The following is a 10,260-nucleotide window of genomic DNA, read 5'->3' as shown; positions in this document are numbered from 1 at the left end:
TTAGTTGTTGCACGATAACGGAGTGATTACAGCCACTTAGGGGTATCAGGCCCCAAAAGAGAGGAAGCAACGTTCCACACCATGCAATTTAACAACCTACCTCAGATGCTAAAAAAAAAAATGGCCATGTAATATCAGGTGCTGGAAAACATTCTTGGTTTCCAGAAGCGGAGAGTGCAATTGCTGGAAGGAGCCGTCCCGTGCTGTGCGGGAGAGCAGCAGGTTCTATGGTCAAAGCCCGGATTTATCAGCGGCGTTTCAGGAAGGCCAGGGACATATCACATGCATTGACAAGCAAAAACTGGGAATTGAAATCCAAAATCTGGCTGCTGCTGGGTGCTAGTTTCCAGATATCGCACCCTGGCATTAAACATGTCATTGGAGCTTCACCTGCTGCTCCTCAGGGGACTGAGACACTGGAGACAAGTTCTTGCTTCTGCCACTAATTAAGGCTCCTAGAAATACTGAAACTCCATGCTGAGCTTCTGTGAGACTTACTCATGAAGTAATTAATGTTTCGTTTGCAGTGAGATTATGAAGTGGACTTAAATTTGCTCCTAAGTAATTCATCCTCAGCTCTGATACGACTGTACAGTTCAGATCACAGCTATTATTTAGTATTCTGCCTTGAACACAGTGTGTGTGAATTTTAACTGAGGATTTATTTTGATGTAAATTTTTCCAGCAGAATGGAATCAACAATCTGATTGTTTCACGAAAAAAAAGCTCACAAATCTTACTTTCCTGCTGTATTTGAACTCTGCTTTTGTACATGGAAAAAAAAAAAAAACCAACCACCCCTGAATGTTTAGTTATTCTATAACCAGGCATTTCAGGTCAAAGACACAGAAGGGATCAAAAAAGATAAGCAAAATTAAAATGTCAAGGTCAGACAAGTTCCTCCTAAGGAGCAGTGAAGAAAAATCTGAGGAGGAAGCAGAACACAAATCAATGTCTTATCTCTGCTTTGCTTCTGAGCCAAAGGCACTGAAAGTGTCTCCAAGTAGTAAAAAGATCTCTCCCGTTGACGAGTGCCAGTGTTGTCAAGGGAAATGCGAAATAAAACACCCAGAGCTGTTGCTGAGGAGATTGTTCCTCAACGCGTTCATGGTCCTCTGGAGAAGGATTCCTGGGTGTCAGAGCCAGCTCTGACCAGTGGGAAATTGGCTTTACTTCCATGGACATCATGCTGAGTCCTGAAGGCATCTCAGCCTCCTGCCTCAGCCTGACATGATTTTTGGGGCGAAACAGGAGCTGCTGTCCTGGTGCACTAACACCGACTCTTTGATGTTGAACTTGCATGGGCTGCAGTGGGGTTTTGGGGTTTTGGGGGGTCTGTGGTGTGAGAGGAGCTCTCAGGAACCCCTTCTGCAAACCCAGACAGCTGCTGAGGAGCCACCCGTGACTTCCCAGGGGCTGCAGGCACAGCATCTCCTCTCATCAGGTTTCTCCACCTGCTTTCAGAGGCTTCAGATGAGAGGAATGTAAGTTAAACCATCACACCCAGCAGTTGGGGATTTACTAATTTTTTTAATTAAAATATAGATACGTAAATCAGGCTATATAGGAACTTGGGATGAAAAGAGACCTTTTGGGACTTCGCAGTTACTCTCTTCGTGTTCCAGCCACCTCTTCACCATGGTTAATGTCTCCATCCCTCTACTCAGAGAATGCACAACATGTGCTGGGCATTTTCTTCGTGCCTTTCTCAGGAACAGCGAGACAGAGGATTTGGTGGTGTAACCTGTGAGGCAGCTCGTTGGCCTGTCACTGTACCCCTTCATTTCAACCTGTACGGCTTAATTTCAAGCTAGAAAATACTGAAAACAGGACAAACGCATGGAGACTGTGCCCATCTCCCATGAAGTTTAAGTGAACCAGCTTAAACTGCTGGTTTTAAACTGCTCCGAGCCTGTCGTGGCGAGGTATCTGGCTTGATTTACGCTGTGCAGCTCCATCCATGGATCAGGTAGTTCAAGGAAGAGGAATCCTCCTTTCCAAATGTGGCTGGCACAAAAAAAACCCAGCACAGCAGCCTCGTGTCACCACAAAATCCCTTAGCAGTTTGTTGGCTTAGCCAAGTGTCACCGGTACCTGTGAAACAGGGATGGCAAAATCTCTGGTGGGTGCTTTGTCTGCAAAATCAGTTGCTCTTGTAAGATGCTCTAAGAGCCTTAGAATGACCAATCGCTACACAAAAAAAAAAAAAAAAAAAAAAAAAGGGCTAATAGCTACTTATCTGCTTTATCAGGACATTCTTTACGCTATGATGGCTGAGCCAGGCAGAGTGAACATTATAGTTTATTTTAACCCCAGGGTAAATTATTACTGAGTGTCATTCTCCTTGGCGTGCTCTTTTAATACTGATAATGCTAATAGCTTGAGCAAATAAGCTGGAAGTTTGTCCAGTTCACTCTTTGGGAAAAGGTCGTTCACCTCACGCTGTAAAATGGACCCACTAAAGAGGTGTGTGGTTTTTTTTTCAGGGGCTGGAGCGAACCTCACCTGTTGGACTGGCCTTTACCCATGACTCAGGAGCAGAGTGAATCACAGCTTGTGGCACCTGAGAGGAGGAGGACAGGCAGCCTTCTCGCCGTAGTAAGGCAGTAGTAAGGCACTGGCGGGTGCTCGGAGGAGACGTCTTCAGACAGCAGGGCTTAAAGAAGCAATGTAGCTTCCTCTCTGCTGGGAACGGCGTGTTTCTGGTGAGTTAGCGGAGGTTAATGGGCATTCCTGCTGCGCTAGCTGCTGGGTTAATTTATAGCTATCTGTAAAGAAAGGCTTATTTATTTATTTCAGTTAGAAAGCTTGGATCCTTGGAAATTTTAAGTGAAGGAACTTGTTTAAGGAGAGATGGAATGACAAGGGAGAAGCAGGTTGGAATAACCCCTGCATTTAAAGAGTCTGGAGAAGTCAAAGGAAAATATTTCATATAACTCAGATTTGCTCTTTAACTTTTGACTTTACAAAGGTTAAAAAAGAGTACAGACTGCCTTCTTGCTTTAGTATTTTAAATATTAAACATTTTTCTCGTGTCCCTTAATTGAACTTAGTCCTTAATGTACCTTTATAAACTAACCCATCTGTTTGTATCTCTGTGATGTGCCATTGTATATCCTGTATGAATCCCAAAGACAGGACATCCCACTTCTATAATATATTTAGAATAACTGATGCATTTTAACACAATCAGGTAAGATAAGGTAACCACCAGAGAGAGAGGTTGAATGATGAGTCTATTTTACAAAGACTGGGACATTGTAAGTGCATTGCTCTATATTATGTGGCGAGTAGAGTGTCCAGAGGGACTTTATCATTTTAACAGCAGCTGGGTTTGATGGTCTTTCCAGAGTTTTTTTTTTCCCCGTCTTTACTTATATAGTATCTCAAGACCTCAAGTACACTGACCCTCAGCTCTGCTTTGTGCCCATGGTGGGTCTCATATCTCCAGAGGCTTCCATCATGAGGAAGGATTTTACCATTTAAATGCTGGGATCAATATGTTGAGCAAAAAGCAGGCACTTGCTATTTTTCTGCGTTTTCCTGAGATTTCATAGAATGCCACCAAAGTCCACAGATCCTGTTTCGAGCAACAGGATTTGGGACAGCACTGGTAAGTGACTCTTTGTTCCTGAATTATGCACAGGATATAAATTTCACAGCTTTTGATGTGAAAATCCCATTTGAAAAAAAAAAGACATTACAAAATTGTTCAGGTGTAAATATAAACTCAAAAGAAGATGGATAAAATGTTTCCTTGAGAAGTGCAGCCTTCTTTGTTCCTTCTACCGCCTTCCATACAAGCATAAAATGCATGAACTCTCTCTTATTTGAGCTTCCCATGTTGTACCCGAGCTGGGAAGCGACCTCAGAAGGATCTCGGGTGTCTTCAGAGGGCTGGGAGACCGAAGTCCACAGCTTAGAGTTGTCTAAGGCTCAGATTTAAGGGCTCATCCCCATCCAACAGCATCCTGAGAGCAACAGAGAAGAGAACACCGCATCTCTTGGCACATTTGGTGGAGCAGTGTCACCCACGCCAGGACATGAGCAGCGGGGAAGAGTCAGGGAAGCTGCAGGAGACGACATTAAAAGTGCAGGTTGGAAGATCCAAACTCTCCAGAACGTGCCCGGCCCAATTGTGGGACTCACTGGTTCCTTACTGGCGAAACTGGTGGTGCAGTTTTGGTCAGTTTGATGTAGATGTAAAAAATCTTTAAAATAATGGGGGTTTCCCTTAAAAGTTTTTACCTAAATTTCCTGTTAACACAAGATAAATACCCATTCTGCTGTGTCGTACCTGAGAAGTTCCAGCCTCCAGTACATGAGGGAGATTTGTGGATGCTAAAGGTTGTATGAAGTAGCAAGGTACTTTTAGCAGCTTTCTAACATCCCCGCTGTGCGTGGTGGCTTTAGTGTGGACGCCAGGAGGTGGCCCACGAGTTATGAAACACCTTAGGAGAAAATCAGCAACATGCACGTCAAATATTCCTCTTCGAGCAAATGATTAGACAGAAGCCTCGCACAGCAAGATTTAACACATTCAAAGAGCACTTCTTATTAAGGTGTAGCAGACTTGTAACTTTATTTCATTGGCACCAAGACTTTATTTCCTCCTTTCTGAGGAGTGATCCATGTGGATAAGCTAAAGCTTACCTGGACGGTAAGGTAATTGCCATACGTAGCTGCAGGGAACAGCTTTACCTATATTTTCTGAAATACAGAGTTAAAGTGGATCATGTATTTCAGAGTTCTGTCATCAAAGAATTGCTAATGGGTGGTTTTCTGGCAGCGGGGAGCAAGCCTGCATGCCTGGTTGGCTATAAAATGTGAACTTTGAATTGTGAAGACATTGAGAAAGGGGGGGGAAATAGTAGCAATCATTAGGTCTATAACCGATAGGACAAATGCTTCCCCGAGGAGTCAGCGGCGTTGCTGACATGCCTGGCATGGTGGAACATGCTCATAAGCAATTTCCAGGTAATAGTTTCAGACATGGCCAGGCCACGCTGCAAAGGCACGTAAAAATTAAGAGTATCAGTCGTATAAATCTAAATCTTTGTGTAGTAGTTAGTGGTGTGTGGGGCCATTGTGTCTGAGGGACACATGGGTGCTGTGGTGTCACTCACCTGCGAGTGAGGGATGGATCAGATGAGGCCAGTGAACAGAGGCTGGAGAATCGAGCTGGCTAAGCAGCCATAAAAGCTGGATTGATGCCACTGACAAATGAGGGACTAAAGGTCAAGGAGGAGCTTTCTGCTTCCCTGAGGGATGGGAGATACCTTTGCCTCCATGGCAAACTCTCTTTTCCTCCTCTTGGAGCTGAGCCCTCCACTTCCTCATCTGCACACCCATATCCTACCATTCGTGGCCTGGCAGCAGGGAGTCACTGTCCGCAAAATCGGAATTCTCCTGGCAGGGGAGCAGCAAGGTTGGTGGAGGAAGGGCTGGTGCTCAGCAGCACCTGGTCACCAAGGCAAGGGCTCCAACCCCAGGGAGCAGACCCTGTACCAGACCCACTCTGCTGTCACCCTGATGGTGACAGAAGAAAACAGCAGCCACTGCTGAAGGGGGACATCAGGTCCCCTCTCTGAATGCAGAGCTGGAGCAGGGAGGGGAATTGGCGTGAGCACAGGGTCGTTCCAAAGATCATAACTTCTGCTTGTGCTTTTGTGTCCTGCTGTAGACACCAGAGAAACATGCTGGCCTGCTCTCTCCAGTCCCTCTGAGTAACAGCTTGTATAACTTCAGGGCTCCCCCTGATAAAACCAGTGGCACCGTGCAGTGGGAGCTCGCACAGGACACTTCGAGGCTGTCCCTCACCTCTCATCTCTCTCTCTCTCTTTCCCAGGCGTCTGGGCACTGAAGAACTCTGTGATCCATCTCAGCTGCACGTGCAAATATGAAGTTCTTGTGGATAATCCCATTTTTCCTGCTGCAAGGTAGAGTCTTGGCTGAGAGGACAGTAGCGTGGGTGGAGTAGGTCACACATGACTGCGCCTCTTCACGGGCTCTCGCCCACACCAGGCTCAGCGGGCTTGACACAAGGCGTTGTCTGCAGGGCAGGCTCATGGGAGGTGGATGTCTCCAGCATTGTTGTGTGACCTTATGAACGCCTCACTGGCTGAGGGTAGACACATACAGGTAGTATTATGGCAAAGACATACATTAAATACCTTAATTTTCTGGCAGTATGGTTTCTTCCTCTCCATGAGCCCATTTTCCTTAGTACACGCCAGCAGCAGCCTGGGTCAACTGTGAGGGGAGTTGCACCCACAGCACTGTTGCAAACACTCAGAAAGACACTTGGCGTGTGGAGATTTGTTTTTTTTTTTTCCCCAATATCAACATCTGTTTGGTCTTTCTGCATCTCTGCTTTGCAGAAGGATGTTCCAGCAGACACTTGAAGGTTAGGCAGCCAAACTGGAAAGACCTGAGCTCCAAACCTCTGGTTCCCCAGAAAAAGAGACACTGGAAACTGTTCCTGGTTCACCTAGCTGGAGCAGGACATCCAGGTTTCTATTCCCAGAGGGAAAGCAGAAGCTAGCAATGAGGAGAAGCCTGACCGGAGGCAGTTTGCCTCTTGAATGCCTTTTGCCCCATGCAGATTTCCCAGTTCCAGAACTGGGTGTCATCCCTATCTATACTCCGTGTGTGTATGCGTCCAGTGCTCAGGGGATGGCCACACTCATAATGCTGTTTCTTTGCAGACACTGACGCTTTTCTGATGAAAAACGCTAAATTCAAGCTGTGTTTACAAGCCAGCCCGACAAATGAGAATTTATCACTGGAGGACTGTAATCCAGAGTCAGATTTCCAGGACTGGTCTTGGCAAGGCGATTCTTTGATGAATCGCGGCACGCGGAGCTGCCTCGCTGTGCTGGGGGCTGACAGAGTGCAGACAGTTCTCTGCGGTGGCACCGTCTACACAAGCTGGGACTGCTCAGATTCACTGCTCTCTCCTCTGGGCAACAGCCAGGACTACCTGATGGCCAACAGAAAAGGAGTCACTATTGGTAATGTGAGAAGCCTCAAGGCCCAGTGGCAGGATGCTGCAGACAGGAGTGTGTGTGAGGGGAAAGCAGGTGAGTGCTGCACACATGGGAACCCGTGGTACATAAACACACACACACACGCTGCTGGGGAATACCGAAAGGCACAGGCAGTGTCCTGGGTCTTTCTAGCCCTGGCGTCTGGAAGTGGGAGCCAGAAACGCTCTCCGCTTCTCAGTGCATGAGATAAGGCTGTCCCCTCACAGCTGTGTTCTGCCTGACCTGGAGAGACATGCCAGGCAAACTGGAAGCTAAGGGCAAGGCCATTTCTAGCCAGAAGCAGTGCAGAGCAACCATTGCAATTTTCTGAGGGGTTTTTTCTTCTCACTCTGTACAATTGCCTGAAAGGAGGTTGGGGCCAGGGGGGTCAGGCTCTGCTGCCAAGGAACAAGCAACAGGATGAGAGGAAATGGCCTCAAGTTGCACCAGGGGTGGTTGAGGTTGGATCTTGGGAACAATTTCTTCCCCAAAGGGCTGTTGGGCATTGGAACAGGCTGGCCAGGGCAGTGGTGGAGTCACCATCCCTGGGGGGGTTGAACAGACATGGAGATGAGGTTCTCAGGGACATGGGGTAGTGCCAGGGGTGGGTTAACGGTTGGACTCGATGATATTTTCCAACCAAAATGATTCTATGCTTCTATGATTCCTGCTGTTTTCCTCCACAGCCGAGGCAGAGCACGACAGGTACTTCTTTGCTGCTCTTGCCAGCACACATGTGTATGACCACACAGCGGGCAATGTGACCCTTGTGCTGGGCATCGATCAAGAAGAGCTGGAGCAGCTGCTCTGGTTCTTCCGCACAGAAGACCGTAAGTCCCATTGATATTCCTGGCTTCAGAGTTGAAGTAGAGATACGCAGTCCTTGGCTGTTATGCTAACAGAGGTGCCTGAGGGAATTATCTGAGGAGGTGATTTACCCTGTGGTCTCACATCCAGAAGCAGCAGGTGGTGGGTGAAGTGAACATGAGGCTTTGCTAAGATAGCGTCTCCTCCCAGAGTGGGTTCAGCCTCTTCCAGGCACAACCTGCCAAGAGAGCAAAGGTCTGGGATAACCGCTGATTTTGGCAGGGTAGAGGGAGCAGATCGATCTGACCAGGTCAATGCCCCAGGGATCAACTTCAAAGCCACAAAAACCAAGGACGGAGCATCCACTGCCATCTCTGCTACACACCCCAGCTGGTGTTTGAGGGCAAAATCTGCCTGAGTGCGGCAGTGGCCAGAGAGACTGCAGAGAGGAGAGGCCCTTCCAGCGGTGCCCACGGTGGGACACTGCAGCTCTTGGTCTCTGGCAAAGTTGAAAAGCCCTGTGTGGCAGATGTGGTCACTGTGAGTGATACAGAGCCTGAGGTTATCCCCAAAAATATGACCTGGGTGCTCAGGATGCTGAGCTACACACCTGAACTTCTGCCCTCGTCCTGCAGCCAGGTTGTGACACCCTGAGCTTGGGGATCTCTGCAGGTCACACTGCTAACGCTGCTGCTCTGCTCTCCCCCAGCATCAACGTGGAATTACTCCATCCTTGCACTTTCCTTTGTGGCCATGATTTTGGGTCTTCTCCTCCTGGCCATTAACGTTATGCGAAACAGGTGAGTCAGGGAAATTTGAGGGTCTTTTGGTGTGTGGTGGTGTGCAGAGACCCCTCCCAGGCAGACGTGTGGGTTGGGCAGGACAGCTGAGACTCGAGGAAGGAGCAAGCACTGAGTGACGGGGAGAAAAGCAAAGACAAACTCTGAAAGAAGGTTGTAGCATGGAGGGTGTTGGTCTCTTCTCCCATGTAACAAGCAATAGAATGAGAGGAAACAGCCTCAAGTTGCACCAGGGGAGGTTTAGATTGGCTCTTGCGAACAATTTCTTCCTGGAAAGTGCTGTCAGGCATTGGAACAGGCTGCCCAGGGCAGTGGTGGAGTCACCATCCCTGGAGGGGTTGAACAGACGCGGAGATGAGGTTCTCAGGAACATGGGTTAGTGCCAGGGGTGGGGGAACAATTGGACTTGATGATCTTGAGGGTCTCTTCCAACCAAAATAATTCTGTAAGTACAGGAGCCGAGCTCCCCAGCCTTTCCCCTCTGCACTCCCATGCCATTCCCCTGGGCCGTACCGCTGCACAAGAGCCCTGCAGCTGAGGAGCAACTCACTGTCTCCTACAGCAAGAAAATTTATGCCTGGGTCAGAGCTTTCAGCTTAAAATAAGAGAAGATGAGCTAATGTTACAAGTGTGCCATGCTCTCACTTCAACAATGGCTTTCTGGGTGTTATTGCCGCGCACTGGGCAATATTCTCCAAGCATAAACCCTGCACCTGTGTGTACTCAGACACTTCAGACCACTTCCATGATATGGTGCAGCTGGCAGGGTTTGTTCTCGGGGCTGAGCGGGGAATAGATGGATGTAACCGTCACCAGCGTCCACACCTGCCCCAGATGCGGGCTGCACTCTCCGCTTCACTCTGCATCTCCTTTTCATTCCTTCCCTGCAGGAAAAGGAAGATCCACATGCAAAGCCCCCAGCAAGCCGAGCTGGAGGCCAAGCAAGCCCTGATGCCTGTGCAGGAATACAACCCGGCCAAACCGCAGAAACCGGAGCCCCCAGATCAGAAATCAGGAGATGTGATGGTCCAGTGGAAGGACGGGACCATCACATCTCTGTACACTGAGGCATCCGAGGATGCCATATAACAGCAGCTGATGTCAAACCATTCAGGCCCTGTGGAACATATTAGAATGTCTGAAGTCATAGTGATGGAAGTTTAAAAATGCAGTTTAGCCTGGAGAAAGAGAGAAAACGAAAGCAGCAGAGCTGTACCAGCAGCAGCGGCTCTGGACTCAAGGCAAACCCGTGCCTGACCTGTTCCAGCTCCTGATCTTCACCCACTGCTCCTGGCAGTTCCATCCTTCTCTCCCACCCCAGCTTCTCCCTCTCCCTTGGATTCCACAAACGGGTGGGAATTGAGCCGGGATAAGAGGTGTGATGGGGGAACACCTTTCCTTTGGTCAGCCGGGGAACACGCCATCCCTCCCGCCAGGAAAACAGCCACAGTGAAGAGGAGACACTTCTGTTGTTTTCAGAAATCTTCTTTATTAAAATACTTCCCAAAGTGGTTGATTGAAATCCCCTATTTTGAATTTATCTTTCTATCCGTAAGGTCATATATATATATATGTATATATATACAAATATACATGTGGATATTTTACTCTGCAGAATAACTGCA

General features: G+C 48.1%; 1 protein-coding gene across 1 annotated transcript; it reads left to right on the top strand.

Annotated features, from left to right (window-relative positions):
• Nucleotides 1-2,440: 2,440 nt before the first annotated feature.
• Nucleotides 2,441-10,175, top strand: SLC51B (SLC51 subunit beta). The gene is made up of 6 exons (XM_065076744.1): nt 2,441-2,705; nt 5,849-5,939; nt 6,708-7,082; nt 7,715-7,858; nt 8,545-8,635; nt 9,526-10,175. The coding sequence occupies exons 2-6, from the start codon at nt 5,900-5,902 to the stop codon at nt 9,722-9,724; spliced, it is 849 nt and encodes a 282-aa protein (XP_064932816.1). The 5' UTR covers nt 2,441-2,705; nt 5,849-5,899; the 3' UTR covers nt 9,725-10,175.
• Nucleotides 10,176-10,260: the final 85 nt, after the last annotated feature.

Source organism: Columba livia, chromosome 11, assembly GCF_036013475.1.
Source record: "Columba livia isolate bColLiv1 breed racing homer chromosome 11, bColLiv1.pat.W.v2, whole genome shotgun sequence".
NCBI classification, from domain to species: Eukaryota; Metazoa; Chordata; class Aves; order Columbiformes; family Columbidae; genus Columba; species Columba livia.
Note: the sequence above shows the minus strand (reverse complement) of the source record. Positions and strands in the feature narration are given on the sequence as shown.

Bases quoted from the DNA above. Each gene is read 5' to 3' on its own strand.
- SLC51B (XM_065076744.1), top strand. From the start codon at position 5,900: ATGAAGTTCTTGTGGATAATCCCATTTTTCCTGCTGCAAG. The intron at 5,940-6,707 runs GTAGAGTCTTGG...GTTTCTTTGCAG, and splicing joins CCCATTTTTCCTGCTGCAAG to ACACTGACGCTTTTCTGATG. The intron at 7,859-8,544 runs GTAAGTCCCATT...GCTCTCCCCCAG, and splicing joins GTTCTTCCGCACAGAAGACC to CATCAACGTGGAATTACTCC.